Source organism: Corylus avellana, chromosome ca2, assembly GCF_901000735.1.
Source record: "Corylus avellana chromosome ca2, CavTom2PMs-1.0".
NCBI classification, from domain to species: Eukaryota; Viridiplantae; Streptophyta; class Magnoliopsida; order Fagales; family Betulaceae; genus Corylus; species Corylus avellana.
The window spans coordinates 13,315,092-13,330,355 of record NC_081542.1 but is presented as its reverse complement, the minus strand read 5'-3'; the positions used below and the strand labels follow the sequence as shown (position 1 = coordinate 13,330,355).

The window sequence follows — 15,264 nt, the reverse complement described above, 5'->3', positions numbered from 1 at the left end:
TATATCAAAAAAACAGAAATTAGAAGAAAAAAAAAAGTATCTAGAACTGCACGGTCTCTTAGAAGTACAAAATCATCAAGTATCAAATCTCTAAGATAGAAAGAATGAAAGAGAGTGAGTCCTTGACTTTAGGGGTGCCGTGTGTGGGTAGGAAAAAAGAAATATATATATGAAAAAAAAAATTAAAAATCTTTGGGGGTGTTGTGGCATGTCTTAGGGGGTGACATACACTCCTGCCACGTGGCTCCCCTACTGTATATAAGGAGCATATGGTCAGAGGCATGGTCCTCTCTTGCAGGTGAGATCATCGAAGGGGGGTGCAGGGGTGCATGTCCCGCGCATGTGGCCCCATGCACCCCATCAGCAATGATGTTGATGATGTGTTACTGTTCAAATGACGTGGCCCACCTGGTTCACGTCGTTTGAACAATAACTGCATGTTATCCCACTGTGTGGTGCATATAGTTACTGTTTAAAACGATGTTGCCCTATTGGGCGACGTCATTTTAGCAATGACGCACGTCACTATTGATGGGGTGATTTTATATTTAAATTTGCGATTTTAAATTAAATTGCAAAAAATGAATTATTTGTGATTACATTTAAAAAAAATTGTGGTTTGAAAAGGTAGAATATTTACGTTTTTAAATCGCAGATAAAGATGTGTTTTTTTTTTTTAAAAAAAAAGCTCAATTTTAAAGGCTAAATTGTGATTTTAAAGGTCAAATCATGATTTTGCTAGACTCTTAATTATGTTTTCAAATTACACATTCTAAAATCGTTATTTTTAAATCGCATTTTTTGAAATAGTAAATTCAAACAAACTCTAAGAAAGGGTTAACAAGAGTTGGAATACAATAGTCACATAGTGACAATGCGTGTACACTTTAAATTAAGAGAAAAAATAAATATAAAGAGAAAGTGAGTCGTGCTTTGATTTGGAATTTTTACGATTTCAAACATACTATATCACTTTTTTTTATTATTACCCCAGCCCCAAAGCCCACCCCCCCCGGTTAAAAAACAATTAATATATAAACTTTTTTTTGGGCCTTTTATAAATTGGGGGCCCTACCCAATACCGATGTAGCGGCCCGGTCTGGTTCGAACCGACTTTTATTCTACTGAAGAAGCTATTAACCACAACTTCTTCTTCTTCTCTAGTTCAAGATTCCATGGAAATGCCCACCAAGAAGCTATTAACCATAACTTCTTCTCTTGTTCAAGATTCCATAGAAATGCCTACGAAGAAGCAGAATTCTGGTGATGATGTTGGATTCAGCGACCTTCCAGACGAAGTTGTTCATCACATTCTTAATTTCATCGAGATGAGGGACGTTGCGAGACTAAGCGTCGTATCAAAAAGATGCCGAGAGTTGTGCATTTCAAACCCTAGTTTGTGTTTGAGTAACATCAGCTCCATATCAGGTGGACCTCGCTTCAACAGCTATGTGGATAGGTTCATGGCTCTCCGCTGCTTGCACGGGGTGAAGACGGAGCGCTTTGGGCTCCGTTGGTCTTTCGAAGGAAGCATTGATCAAGACGAAGAATACTACCGGGTGGAGACGTGGTTTCAGAATGCAGTAAACTTGGGCGGCGTTGCACAAGTTCACCTTAAATTCATTCTCTCCAGTCTTCAACACTTTGGCTTGCCCCCTTGTCTTCTGCGTTGTAATTCGCTAACTTTCCTTGACGTCGATGCCGGGTATGCCTTTCTCAAATTACCCTCAGCTCCTCCCTATTTTGCTACAAAGCTCCGGACCTTACAATTACACCACGTTCAAATCGAAAACGACTGCAATTTGGGAGAAATGATTTCATCTTTCAAGTCCCTCAAGGTATTGAGGCTCGACAAAATTAGCGGGATAAAGGGTATGACTATCACCAACTCGTCTATTGAGATTTTGTCAATTGTAAGCGTTGATCGTCAGCTCTGCGATGTTGAGATTCAGCAGCTACACAAACTCTATGACCTTAATCTAGTCTGGATTCCCAAACCCTCTAGTAGAACCTCACTGAAAATCTCTGCTCCCAATCTCCAAAAATTTCAGTGGACTGGATTTTTTATCGATGACTACTGTATGAGGGATTCGCCAGATCTTTTGCAGGCCCTAATTGGTCTTCATCTACCTACTCAATCGAGAGGGAATCAAGCTTCTACCAAACATAACTTGGTTAAGATTCTTCACAGCATGCAAAAGGCTAGACATCTAAAACTAACTGATTGTTTTGTTGAGGTAACGGCACAATTCTCCCCGTTATATTCTGAATATATTTTAATATTAGAATGTTTGGATTTATTTGGAATTTGAATCTAGAACCATTTTAAATGTATAATCTTATGTGTACTTGTTTCATACATTTACAAGCCCATATGAATTGACAATTCCTTGTCTAAATCTGTGTGTGAAGATGCCCTAAAATTTTTTTTTTTTTTTTTTTTTAAAAAAAAACTATCAAAACCAACTTTGCAATTCAGAATGTTTGTGCCTTTGTTTAGGTTGATTAACGGGATAACTGGTATAAAATGCTAAAAATAATTGATTTTTTAAAGACTAAACATAAACATATTAATTTTAGAATTTGGACACTTAATAATACTATTTTTGTTTGGATTTATTTAGAATTTGAATCTAAGACCCATTTTGAATGTATAATAGCTAACCCCAAGGGGTTGAGATTTAGACAAATTAATTTTAGGTTCTACTGGCGACTTTTCAAAATGATGAAGAGAGAGATTGGAAACACTAGATAAGACAAATGCCCTAGAATGAAAAAGAAGCGTACAAAATGTAAGGCATCTTTAATACAAACATTTGCTTTTAAATTTCCCAATCTTTAAACCCGATTCCCATATGATTTGAGCAACAACTATCTCTTCAGAATAAACCAGATTCCCATGCCTGATCTTATTTCGTTGTTGCCAGATGTGATAAATTGTAGCTTCCCATCCAATTCTACAGAGGGTATTCTTCCAAGTTTTTATACCCCAACACTGGCAACACATCATATCATCCCAGCAGAATATGCTTACTAAAACCACAGTGGAAAAATAAGTGGTCTCTCCCCTCTACACAACTCCTGAAGAAGACACAAAGAACATTGCCATTATAGCCCCATTTTGGCATACTCAACCATCTTTAACACCAAGCCATGTAATAAAAGCATGTAACAATTGGAGACCAAACCATCTTCCACCAACCCACATCCATACCCTTCCTTCTTCTTGCATTCCAGGTCTCAGCATAGGTATAGATTCCTTTTTTTTGATGCAGTACAAATTGGTTCTTCCTTTGCTCCTATAGGCATCAAATGGAGAGAACTTTGGATAAAGACCAAATCCTCATATCTTGCTGGTTGCCAGCACCAGTCCTGATCTCTTATAACAGTTGAGAGTTTATGATCAATCTTACTTCGTAACCCGTGTGCCGTACGTTTGATAAAGTACCCTAGGTGCAGCTGGATGCCAATGATCAAGCCAAAGGTAGATGTCCTTGCTTGGGGAGTATTAACTAACCAGAAACTCCTCCCTCTAATATTTGAAAGTTCGATTATTGTTTTTCTTCAAGACTATTATTTTTGAAAGTTTTGAATGTTTACAACTCTTGTTTATTTCTTCTTTTTCTTTAAAGCTATAACAAATTTAATTTACTTTGGAGTGATTTATTTGTGTATGTTAAGGTACACATGTCATTTAGCAATATTTTTTGCTTTGCATTGATTTTACTTTTATGCTAAGATTTTCCTTTTAACGTTGTAGGCTTTACTTAAGCATGGTTGCTTGCCATTTTCATTTGATAGTGTTGAGGAGTTAACTTTGGTAAGAACTTCATCAAGTGTTGACCAAGTCCTACCTTTGTCCGCCATTCTCAGAGGAACAACTAATCTAAAGTTTCTCAATCTAAAGTTTATTAATAGTGTAAGTAAAAGAGCACCATACATGCGTTTTCAAATTATTTTTATAAATTATCCATCTTTTAACTGTCAATTTAATGTTCTCTCTTTTTGTTCTTTTAATAGGTGAAAAACTCAATGCCTTCGGGAGAGCTTCCATTTAAGATGGGATATTGGCAATCTCAAAACTTCATGTTTATTCATCAACTGAAAAAAGTAGTGGTCCAGCTTTTTGATAGAGAGAATGAAATAGAACTAATCAAATATTTGCTCACAAATGCACAAGAATTGGAATTGATGCTCATTTTCTATACATCACCAGTGTCATCAAATGTCATTACTGAGTTAAGAAAGTTCAAGAAGCCTTTAACAAAATTGAGTCTACGTTCAATCATACGATAAAATGGGCCAGCTGTGTTTGTTGGCAAGGACATCTACCTTTGGCTTGATCATTGGCATCCAGCTGCAGCTGGGGTACTTTATCAAATGTATGGCTCACGGGTTATCTATGATGCAGGAAGTATATGGTTGTTGTGATGCAGAGTATGCTCTGCACTTGTTCCAGTTTTACTAAAGACAATTGTAAAGTAGGTTTTGATAGTAAAAAAATAAAAATAGAACTTTTGGGCATGTTCATTAGACTAGGAATTGTCAATTCATATGGATTTGTAAAAAGCTTAGTTCATTTGACAGGGAGAGCCCAATAATCCATCTTTGTTGTACATGCCTGAGAATTTCTCAGCTAAATATATAATGAGCATATGGTCAGAGGCATGGTCCTCTTTACTGCTGCCTACCACCAATATAAGGTACTATAACTCATAAAAATGAAAAAAAGAAAAAGAAACAACGACAAATAAGCTAATCAGAATGGATAAGTATGGTAAACACAAAAGGTAGATTTCATGTAAATTAAAGATTAACTTAAACTTTACAAGGTAACTCTGACTCTATTCTTCCTTCTGTTTTTCACCACTTTCCTTTTCTCTCTCTTTTGGATGACCCACTTGTATGAACTGTTAAAGACTTGATTACAAGAGAGCAGCTTCCTACCCCACTATTTTACTTATCAAAAAAAATGAACTGTTAAAACCCAAAACACAAAAAGGAAGGTGTACATGGAAACTATTTTCAAATCATGATTATAATTCAGCATTCACCAATCCTGCTAATAGGTGTAAAGCAGCTAGGACGAGCAAAACGCACATTAATCCTCCACTGGATTGGGGTCATGCAGGAAGGGCAGTCCTTCATCCCTTGTTTCTCATGAAGCTCATTGCATTTTGCACAGACAACCTGATGTGCACATGGAAGGAAAACCACTGACATTTCCTCTGATAGGCACATGGCACATTCCCTCTCTTGTTTTAGACCTCGAGTCCTGAAACTGTTCTGCAAATTCGCCACCCTTTTAAGGACAAGAGGTTCCTGGTTTCTTTGCATAGCTTGGACATCCATGCTGTCTGTTAGGACACCGCCACAGCTTCTGCCAATACCGCTCCTAAGTGCTGCTATAGTGGAAGAGTTAGACTTGAATTTCATTTGGGATAACTTGTTCTCGAGCTTTTTTATGTCTTCCATATATTTCTGCAAATCACCTTCTGCTTTTTGTCTTATCACTTCCTCCTCTGCTTTTGCATGAGCTTCAAGTAGTTCCCTTTCCTGTCTTATGGAGGCAGCTTGTGTAAGTAGTTTCTCTGGAGTCAACCTATCCAGTTTCCATCTAGCCTGTGATATTCACAATTACTAGTGAGAAAGTACCAGAAAATAAAAAACAGAGAAATTAATTTGTCTACAAAACACAAACACACATTAGCGCATGAAAGAAAAGCAAAGAAGCTCTCCAGACCATTTTCTGTAATTTAATATAAATGGTGAGATAATAGCCTTATAAAATTAAGGGTTAAATACTAAATACCCCTTGGGGTTTCATAACTTTATTTTTTCCTCCATAGGGTTTCATTTTTATCACAGGAGATCTTGTGGTTTTGATAATAGACCAAAGTAGTCCTTCTGTCAATTGACCATTAGTTGACTTAACGGAATTCTACGTGAACCAATCAAATGTTGACACGTGACACCCACTTAATTTTTTTAAAAAAAATTAAAAAAAAAAAATGTATTTGTTTTTTTTTTTTTGAAAAAAAAAAATAAAATTGGGGGTGGCTCGAGTGGCCGAGCCACCCCCTTGGCCATTTGGGGGTGGCCAGGCCACCCCCATGGGAGTGGCCGACCCACCCCCATCTGGCCGAATGGGGTGGCCTTGGCTCCAAGGGGGTGGCTCCCTTGGTGCCCAAGGGGTGGTTTCACCCCTAGGCTCCATATGGCTCCATGGGGCCAGCCACCGGGCCCCGGTGGTGGTTTCCGCCACCCCTGGGGCACCAAGGGGTGGTGAACCTCTGGAGCCAAGGTGGTTTCACCCCATTGCGGATGGGGGTGGCCAAGCCACCCCTATGGCCAAAGGGGATGGCCGAGCCACCCCCAATTTTTTTTCCTTTTTTTAAAATATATATATATACATTTTTTTTTAATTTAAAAAAAATTAAGTGGGTGCCATGTGTCAACATTTGATTGGTCCACGTGGAATTCCGTTAAGTCAACTAATAACTAATTTGGTCTATTATGACTTATCAAAAAAAAACTAATTTGGTCTATTATCAAAACCACAAGGACCTCCTGTGATTAAAATAAAACCCTAGGGGAGAAAAAATAAAGTTATGAAACCCCAAAATGGTATTTAGTATTTAACTCTAAAATTAAACAGCAAGGATGGCATATGATGGGGCTTTTGCATGATTTAGGAAGGAGAGCCCGTGTCAAACAGTATCTGCCCAACTAATTTCACTAACTTCATTATTGCTTTGTTTGGTCGATTGTTTCTTCCCTTTTTGAACTTTATTTTTGCCATATAAACCAATCAAGTGAATTCGACGACAAAGATAACACCTAACTTGTCAGCATTATGCAATGCTTGGTCATATAGTTACTGTAGTCTAAGTCTTGCGATAGGCATTGCAGGGGATTCACAGGTGTATAAAATCCCTTAACCCGAATCCCCTAAACCCTAAAATCCCTTAACCCGAATCCCTGGAACTTTGCTAGAAAGTAAAAAAGGTTGGGAAGTATTTGCAGCATGTTTTGTGTGTTCACTCAGTGTCTTCCGATTCTATAATTTCTCTAGTCTGTTTGTCTGAGACAAAATGTGACTTGGTGCCACTGCAAAACAGTGATTAATGGGTAAATAGAAGGGCCTCTAACAGTTACCATACATGGCATACATGTCCACAAGTATACCATTGGTGAAGCAACCTTTGATTATATACATTTAACAGATGACTAGTGCGTTAGCATACCTCAATCTGGTTGTGGAGGTTCTTAGCCTTGTCTAATTCCTGTTGCAGCTCAGCTACCTTGCATTTCTCTCTCTCATACGCTTCCTGCAACAACGCCTTTTGACCCTCCCATGACTGGGCCTTTTTTAGAGTCATCTGCTCCCTTTCCACTACTTCCTGGTAACTTGCAGCTGACTCCAAAGCCCGTAATTTAGCAGCATCTAACTCCCTCTTCAGCACTGATTTTCCCGCCTCAAGCTTGAGAACAGTAGAATTAAGTATCTCAACTTGGCTAGTGGCACTACTCAAGGCATTCTCCATCTCAGACAGCCTCTTCATGGTGTTCTCCTCCAAGATTTGCTTCTCCTTTTTATATTGGTCTGCGTCTTCGTTCTCTAGTCTCAATGCTTTAAGCTCACGCTGGTCCTTGCCAAGCCTATGAGCAGCATGCATAACCTTCTGATTGGCCCATTCAGTCCAACCTTGTAGCTCATCCTGGAGTTCTTGAAGCCGAGGAACCAGCTTCAAAATCAGTTCATCCTTCTCATTTTGCGCAACATACTTTCCCAGAGAATTTTCATACGGAATTCCGGTGTAGTAATCAGATATTTTTGGGGCCTCAGAGGTGCTGACCTGGGGCTCTGGGTTGGATTTCTTTTCTGAAGGTGATGATATAGGAAGCTTGGTTTCAGCTGTAGGCAACATAGACATGGTACCCTTTATGCGTAATTTTGAAGTTTTTTCTTTTGCAGGTACAGCAGATGGAGACTTGTTTACAGGATGAATTCCATCTGCTAAAGGGACGTCAGCTGGAACTTCTGTACTTTTCTTTGGGGAGGCATTTTTCATTTGTACACCAGGAAGTTCAGATGGTGGCTTCAGTCTTCTTTCCAAGACAAAACCACCAAAGCTTGTGAGTTTCCCTGATCTAAAACCCCCCTTTGATCCATAAGTCCTGTAGCTTTTGTCCATATGGAAGCACTTCTGCCGAAGTACTGCAAGTTCTTTCTTAGTCCGCCCCTTGCGACCAGCTCCCACTTTTTCTTCAGAGGCATAGGTTTGCGATACAATCTGGACATTTTCTCTAGTGATACCCGAGGAATTCCTTAAAGTGCATGTCAACGACACCAGACTCTCTTCTTCTGGGGTTACCCCTTCCAGAGCAAGATCTTCAGGTTTGGGTAAATTTGGGAAACTTTCAAATTTCAGTGTTTTTGGCAGAGATTTTTTTGCTTTGGGGAGTGAAAGCTTTGGAAATTTTGGTTCTTTGGGATTCGGAAGAATAGTTTCAGAGCTTTGCGCCTCCGATCTGAATTGGGGAATGGCAGAGTCAGAGGAGCCCTCTCCTGAGACTTTTTTACAACCGAAACCACTCAAAGGATCTCTTTCCAGTGCACAAGCTTGTGAAACATTCAAGTCACATATCAACAACCACCACATTGCTTCCCCAATGGATAAGGATGGCCTAACCTCCCTAAGCACACCAATAATTTCCAACATCGTGTACTCAACCAGGTGCTGTAAATCATCAAACATGTCATCTCTTAAATCATGAATATCCTTCCCTTCCTCCATAAAATACAGAGTATCATTTACGATATTCACCACAGGGTCTTTACCTTCTAAATAAAGGCCACCCCTTGAAACGACCTTTTCAGCAACCTCCTCACTGTATCCTAATTCAACAATCTGCTTAATTGCACACCGGAAAACCACTTGCAAATTGGAAAACAAAATTTCTTCAAGCTGACATGCAATGGGATCATCCCAATCAGTAGCTCCAAATGCTTCTGGCTCTGGTCCTTCTTTAGGCCGATCCAATCCCAACTCTAATGTGAGTTCACTCCGAGATCTTTGAGAAACCTCAAGATCAGGAGATAATTCATACCTAGGGAACTCAGTCAAGGACGGAGGGATGTTAAGTGGGTTCCCCATAGAAGGATCTGCTGATTTTCTCTTGTTTTTACTCCCTTTATCCTTAGGTGAGACAGATAAAGACCTTTGCTTGCTACCACTACCACTATCAGCAATTTCATCCATTTGATGAACAGTAAGTAGTAAATTCCCAATATCCTCACCAATTGATTCTCTTGGTAGAAAGCCTATATATGACCCAACAAATCAAAAAGGGAAAAAAAAAAATAATAAAAATAATGAAAGAATAAATCAGTAATTTATAGAAATGAAAAATCAAAGAAACATTGTCAAAATTGCAATGAGCAGCAAAATTCTCAAACAAACCCATTGAAAATCAATGCAAATCAAACCCTTCCATTTAGTGGTGAGCAATTCCAAACAAGAAGATAAGAAACTAAAAAGAAGAAGAATAAAAATCATACCTTTGCTGGTGAGCGAGAGGAAATAGGCAAAACAAGTTGTATCCTGTACCAAAGCACTCAAAATGATCAAAACCAGACCATCCCAAAAACCAAATTCAAGAAGAAACAGACTCTGAACACGGCCAGCTAAGAAAGCTCAAGTACAAACAGGTTCTGAGCAACCCGGCTCGATAAACCAGCAAGTAACGTATGCACCCAGATAACACCAAACACCATTAAACCACCGACAACCCATTGCACAAAAGCAATAAAAACTCAATGCCCAGCATCCAAAACCCACCAAAAATCAATCCTAAACAAGTGCAAAATTTGAATATGTAGAGCAAAAAATAAGAACCCAATAGAGCAAAAGACGCAAGTTCTCATACCCATGTAGAATTGCAACGTATTAGCCAAACGCTGAGGTTCAATCTGACAGCAACAAAAACAGCACTGGCACGTTAGATATTAAGGGAAGCTGAGTACACTGGACACCAATTTTTTATTTTGCTACAATGGCAATATGCAAATTTGCTTCACTGCCTGGTGTGTCGCTGTCTCTTTCGAGATGGCTTATATGGAGGCGCTAAGCCAATCAAGTTTCTATGCTGGCCCAATTTGGCTTATATGGCTTGGACCCTGGTTAAGCCCACCATGTGCTCAGATATATGGCTTTGACTCCTCTAGACCCTTTCACTTTACATTTTGACTCTACAGTAGTAGCACTCTCTTGATTTCAATTTCAAAGGAAATAATATATATAATTTTTGTTGTATTTAATGGTATATATGATATTAAGTCATTTAAAAATTTAAAAATTTTACATGGCCTGAGAAAGTATACATCATTAAATATGTAAAATTTAATTTGAATTATAAAATAAATTCTCATTATTGCAAGTCCATTTCACTTGAAATAGATAAGATCTTGATCCTTAATTACAAGATTCTTATAATCCTAAACAAACAAATAACAATATTACAAATTCAAAATCAATCTAAAACCAATTTCCCATATATATATATAAACCTATAACCAGTTTCCCATATATATATAAACCTATAACCAGTTATACGGTTATCTGTTAGTGGTTATTAAGGGTTAATAACCACCCTACTTGCACCTCTAGTTGTAGGAATTCCTAAAACCTAGTTTTTAAAAGTGTCATGCGCCCCATAAGCAAAACATGTAAAAAACACATATTGTTAAAACAATAAAAATTATATATATATATATATATATATATATATATATATTTTGCATATACTAAGAGATACATGGCACTCTTAGAGAGAATTAGAGAAAATTTACTAAGACTGTAGAATATTTTTGTCCTATCTGTAAACAACTAGATAATTCAAATCTACTTAGCACATGCTCCATATGACTTAGAATAGGTCTATACAACATCCTCACACTACATAATCTAGGTATTACAGTTTATATGAACCATCCATTTTATGTGGGACAACATAGGATTGTTTTAGATTTAGCAATTTTTGCAGTAAAAATAACAGAGTCTATGAATATCTGAAGTTGGACATACAAATTCATCATTGTCTCCATGCAACTGGACTAAAATTTCGATGATGTGCTTGAGTTTGCCATACTCTTAAGTTTTCCAACATGCCCTATAACTGTGTTGCAGGCGATGATCAAAGTGTAGTCATTCCCACACTTTATTGTCTTTATGGAAGGCGGCCATAACTTTCATGAAGGTCAGAGGAGAACCAATGCAGCTCTTCTTCTACTAGGCCAAAACCCATTGAAGCCCATCTCAACCTGGCCCAAAGTGAAAGCATATGGCTTGAAAGTTAGTCATGCAAGCCCAAACCCAAAAAGTCAAGGCCCAAGCAGATTAGGCCCTGTCAACGGTTGGCGGTCAAGGCTTGATCCGCGGATCTAACTAGACGCTCAACCCGACTCGAGCGCCAAGCTGCACCAGCTAATCGAGCTACTGTTGCAGCCTATTGGTCTTATCAAACTGTCTAAATAGGATAGTTCAAGCAGAATTTGGTATTTTTAGCCTGTTTTAGTCTTGATTTGAATTGTTCGAAAACCAATTTAAAGATTCTTCAAGGGAGAAGAATCTTGCCGGTTATAACCAGCTACCATCCAATAACGGGCCCGGTGCCAGTTACCGGGTGTATACAACAAAGCCTAGTTTATTAGGCCAAGAAAATTATAATTGAAAAAGGCTAAATTAAACCCAAAAAATAGGACTAATACTCAAAATAGGCCCAAAATACTCAAGTATTTAAAAAACCTGGTTACTAGTCTGAATACCGGCTACCAAACGGTAACTGGCGGTTAATACATAATTGGGTAACCGGTTACTAGTTTCAATTTTTAAAATTAACCAACCAACTACTCCGATTTCGGTTAGCAATTAGCCGGTAACTGGCGGTCAATACATAACTGGGTAACCAGTTACTAGTTTCAATTTTTAAAATTAACCAACCAATTACTCTGATTTCAGTTAGTGATTTTAATCAATAACCGTTAATTGGAATCGGGTTTACACCCCTACATGTACATAAATTTTTATAGTAAATTTTATATATATATATATATATATATATATATATATAAAAGGAGAGAGTCATAACACCAAAGCCACAAAATAAAGTGTAGACCACTTCACTTTTGAAGAAAAAATAAATGAAGAAGAAAAAAAAAGTAAAGCCGGTCTCCACGTGGCACGATTTTAAGTCACCTGACGCTTATTTGTGCTCGAGCAGGTGATGTTATCCTTACTCCCGGCCTACAAGTACAAAGCCAAACTAAGTCTACATTGGTAGTTGAGGGTCTTCTTCTTCCCGGCCTACAAAGCGAACAGATAGAGAGAGATACGCAATGAAACCCAAAAGCCAGGGAACCCCCAAAACTCCATCCAAGGTGAGTTTCAAAGAATAATGTTTCTCAATTTCACATGTAATCTATATTCATAGTTGAGGGTCTTTCATGAAATATAGAGATAGGTCTCTCGTTGGCTGCTGAGAAAATTAGGAAAATAAGTTTTGATTTTTTTTTTTTGTTTTTTTTTTTCCTGCTCATAGATGTTTGATTACATGAGGAAAGAGAAATTTCTATTAGCTGAGCGTATTAGGACTATGTTCAACTCAGTTGAATCGAGTTAATCACCTTCGGAAACCGAAACAGATATAATAAATGCTTGTTTGATTATTAGGATACTTTAATTTGTTGCGTTTGTGTTATTTTCCTCAGTTTTCTCAGCAACCAAAAAGCGGTTTAGCGTGGACTGTTACTGGGTATTGGCCCTTTATTCGTTTAGTTATTTGTTTGTGCTGATAGGAGTATGCGGCGCCTTTGAATCCTGCAATGCGATAGTTATATTTCTACCAAACAATTGGAAGATGTAGCTCATTACACTTGCACAATGATGATTTACACGTGCACATTGATGAATTTAAATCTGAAGTAAAAAAAAAAAAAAGTGTAGGGATTTTGTTATCTGGGTGATTGTATATAAGGGTGTTCGGCAATGTATTTAATTGCTGGGATTTTTTTTTGGAGTTCGTTTATATGAATTTGGACTAGATTTGCATGAGTCTTCATGAATGCTTATTATATAGCAAAAGGCTGTGGGGGAGGTGTAGTTTGTGATCCATGGATTTCTAATTGAAAAACTGTATCTAGCCTCCATGGCTAGGCTGGGCTCTTTGGACTTCAAAAACTTTGCAAAAACTGAAACATTTGAGGAGCTAAAGGAGGTGAACTGAGACTTTGGATATTTCTTTTAACCAGAACTAGCATGAGTATCGCTGAATGCTCTTTGGTTTGTTTGGCTTTAAAGTTAGTGATTTTGCGACCTTTGTTTTTTTATGTTAACTTGGTAGGAGAAGCAAAAAGGGAAAAAGGAAAACAACATGTTCAAGCACATACTTTTTTTCAGTAGTTTATGTTTTGTGGTAAAGGATATAAATTCTCCTGTTGATGATCTTTTCTTTTTGCTAATTGAAACGGGTAGAAGAAATTCAAAAATGAGAGCTCCTTATTCATTATTGGACTGAATCAACGGATTAAGTAGTGCATGTTGGTTGTTCAAGCATTTTGCTGCATGCTTATATACTTTTGGATTTTCATGACAGAAATCATCACAAACACATTCAATTGGTCTATATGCTGCGCAATGCGAGGAATGCTCTAAATGGAGGCTGGTTGATACACAAGAAGAGTTTGAAGAGATCAGAAGTAAATTGATTGAGGAACCATTTTATTGCAACAGAAAACCTGATGTTTCGTGTGAGGATCCTGCTGATGTCGAGTATGATGCCACTCGGACTTGGGTCATTGACAAGCCTAACATCCCGAAGACCCCAGTAGGTTTTAAGAGAAAGTTGGTGCTGAGAAAAGATTTCTCTAAATTGGATTCTTACTTCACTACGCCCACAGGGAAAACATACAGAACCCGTAACGAGATTGGATTGTTTGTAAAAGAAAATCCAGAGTACAAAGATGTGAATCCTTCAGATTTTGATTTTGGTAGCCCAAAGGTGATGGAGGACACCATTCCTGAGCATGTTTTGGAAAATCCTTCTTCTAATGGTAGCAGTAAGAAAAGGGTCAAGAGCCTTTGCATTTGAGCTTAATCTGGTGAGTATTCTTTTTAGCTTTAAGCATGGAGTTTGTTGGCGCATTCCAATTAACATGATGTGTGGTGCAATTAGATGTAGCATGTATCTTGCAAGATTAATCTGGTGAGGATGTTGTTGGGATAAACTTGGCTTGATGCATGGAATTTGTTGGATCGTGCCTATTAATATGATGAATATGAATTCCTAGACATTTATTGTCTTGAAAATATTGAGTTTTTCCCCTCTAGTTGCTTTGCTAATGTCCATCCATTTTCTGCACTAGTGTTTTGAAGGTTGGCATGATATAAACGGGCCGAAAATTGATTTCCAAGTTGCAAGAAATTGCCAGTAATTCATTTGATGAGATCCCAGAGGGTGAAAGTTTAGTATCTTTTTTCTCTCAAAAGGAATATCATCGTAGCTTCCTTGTTTTTTTGGGCCCCTGAGAATTAATTGGATAACTTACCAATTTTAGCCAAAATTTAGGTAAAGAATAGAGAGTTTATTAGGTAATTAAGCCATTGTAGGTTAACATATGATTCATGACGATTGGCTCATGCAGAGTCTCCCGGGTCCAGCGTGCACCAAACACCAACTTACCTTCATTTGTTTATTCTGGAATGGCATAGCTGAGGTCTAGGTCGAAAAGTACATCAGTGCTTCATTTGGCAAGTGAACGCATGGTGTAGGAATTATACCCCCAAACCCTTGTGTTGTCCATGGGTCTGAGAACATCGAGAGTGTTCAACCACCATTTTCATTTTTTTTTTCCCATCTTAAGAGACCTGATATGATAATCCATCCCCCAATTTAACGCAGTGCCAAGAAAGCTCCACGAAAATTTGGTCACCCAATTTGATGAGGGTAAAATTAAAGGAGAGACTTGATTGGCTGAAATTAGTTAAATGGAGATTTTATAGCATTCACAATACACACACATGTCCTGCAACATGTGGGCATGCATGCGTGCACACACGTGCGAGCGCGTTTACACGAGAAAGAGAGAGAGAGAGAGAGAGAGAGTTGAAGTAATTTTTTTTCCTATTTAGTATGGTTCTATCTGATTTTGTTGAATAGAATTCCAGATGCACATATGTAGCACAAATACATAGGGAAATTAAG

The 15,264-nt window shown here is 38.0% G+C and overlaps 3 protein-coding genes across 4 annotated transcripts; 2 read left to right on the top strand and 1 right to left on the bottom strand.

The window, feature by feature from the left end:
- Window positions 1–1,172: 1,172 nt before the first annotated feature.
- Window positions 1,173–4,659, top strand: LOC132171734 (F-box/LRR-repeat protein At3g59190-like). Of its 2 annotated transcripts, XM_059583124.1 has the most exons (3): window positions 1,173–2,237; window positions 3,761–3,919; window positions 4,021–4,659. In XM_059583124.1, the coding sequence occupies exons 1-3, from the start codon at window positions 1,176–1,178 to the stop codon at window positions 4,294–4,296; spliced, it is 1,497 nt and encodes a 498-aa protein (XP_059439107.1). In that variant the 5' UTR covers window positions 1,173–1,175; the 3' UTR covers window positions 4,297–4,659. The 2 variants fall into 2 exon arrangements, with proteins under 2 accessions (XP_059439107.1, XP_059439108.1); XM_059583125.1 differs by lacking the exon at window positions 3,761–3,919.
- A 119-nt stretch (window positions 4,660–4,778) lies between these two features.
- On the bottom strand, window positions 4,779–10,074 carry LOC132172889 (putative E3 ubiquitin-protein ligase RF298). The gene is made up of 4 exons (XM_059584450.1): window positions 9,934–10,074; window positions 9,566–9,608; window positions 7,248–9,328; window positions 4,779–5,622 (listed from the first exon to the last, which is right to left on the bottom strand). Exons 3-4 carry the CDS (start codon window positions 9,264–9,266, stop codon window positions 5,044–5,046), a joined length of 2,598 nt encoding a protein of 865 aa, XP_059440433.1. The 5' UTR covers window positions 9,267–9,328; window positions 9,566–9,608; window positions 9,934–10,074; the 3' UTR covers window positions 4,779–5,043.
- A 2,279-nt stretch (window positions 10,075–12,353) lies between these two features.
- LOC132172191 (methyl-CpG-binding domain-containing protein 4-like) lies at window positions 12,354–14,381 on the top strand. The gene is made up of 2 exons (XM_059583641.1): window positions 12,354–12,442; window positions 13,657–14,381. The coding sequence occupies exons 1-2, from the start codon at window positions 12,401–12,403 to the stop codon at window positions 14,149–14,151; spliced, it is 537 nt and encodes a 178-aa protein (XP_059439624.1). The 5' UTR covers window positions 12,354–12,400; the 3' UTR covers window positions 14,152–14,381.
- The last annotated feature ends 883 nt before the right edge of the window (window positions 14,382–15,264 follow it).

Coding starts and splice junctions, on each gene's coding strand:
- LOC132171734 (XM_059583124.1), top strand. CDS start 1,176: ATGGAAATGCCCACCAAGAAGCTATTAACCATAACTTCTTCTCTTGTT. Junction 2,238..3,760: donor TAACTGATTGTTTTGTTGAG/GTAACGGCACAA, acceptor TTAACGTTGTAG/GCTTTACTTAAGCATGGTTG. Junction 3,920..4,020: donor ATCTAAAGTTTATTAATAGT/GTAAGTAAAAGA, acceptor TTCTTTTAATAG/GTGAAAAACTCAATGCCTTC.
- LOC132172889 (XM_059584450.1), bottom strand. CDS start 9,266: ATGGATGAAATTGCTGATAGTGGTAGTGGTAGCAAGCAAAGGTCTTTA. Junction 5,623..7,247: donor ACCTCCACAACCAGATTGAG/GTATGCTAACGC, acceptor TGAATATCACAG/GCTAGATGGAAACTGGATAG.
- LOC132172191 (XM_059583641.1), top strand. CDS start 12,401: ATGAAACCCAAAAGCCAGGGAACCCCCAAAACTCCATCCAAG. Junction 12,443..13,656: donor CCCCCAAAACTCCATCCAAG/GTGAGTTTCAAA, acceptor TTTTCATGACAG/AAATCATCACAAACACATTC.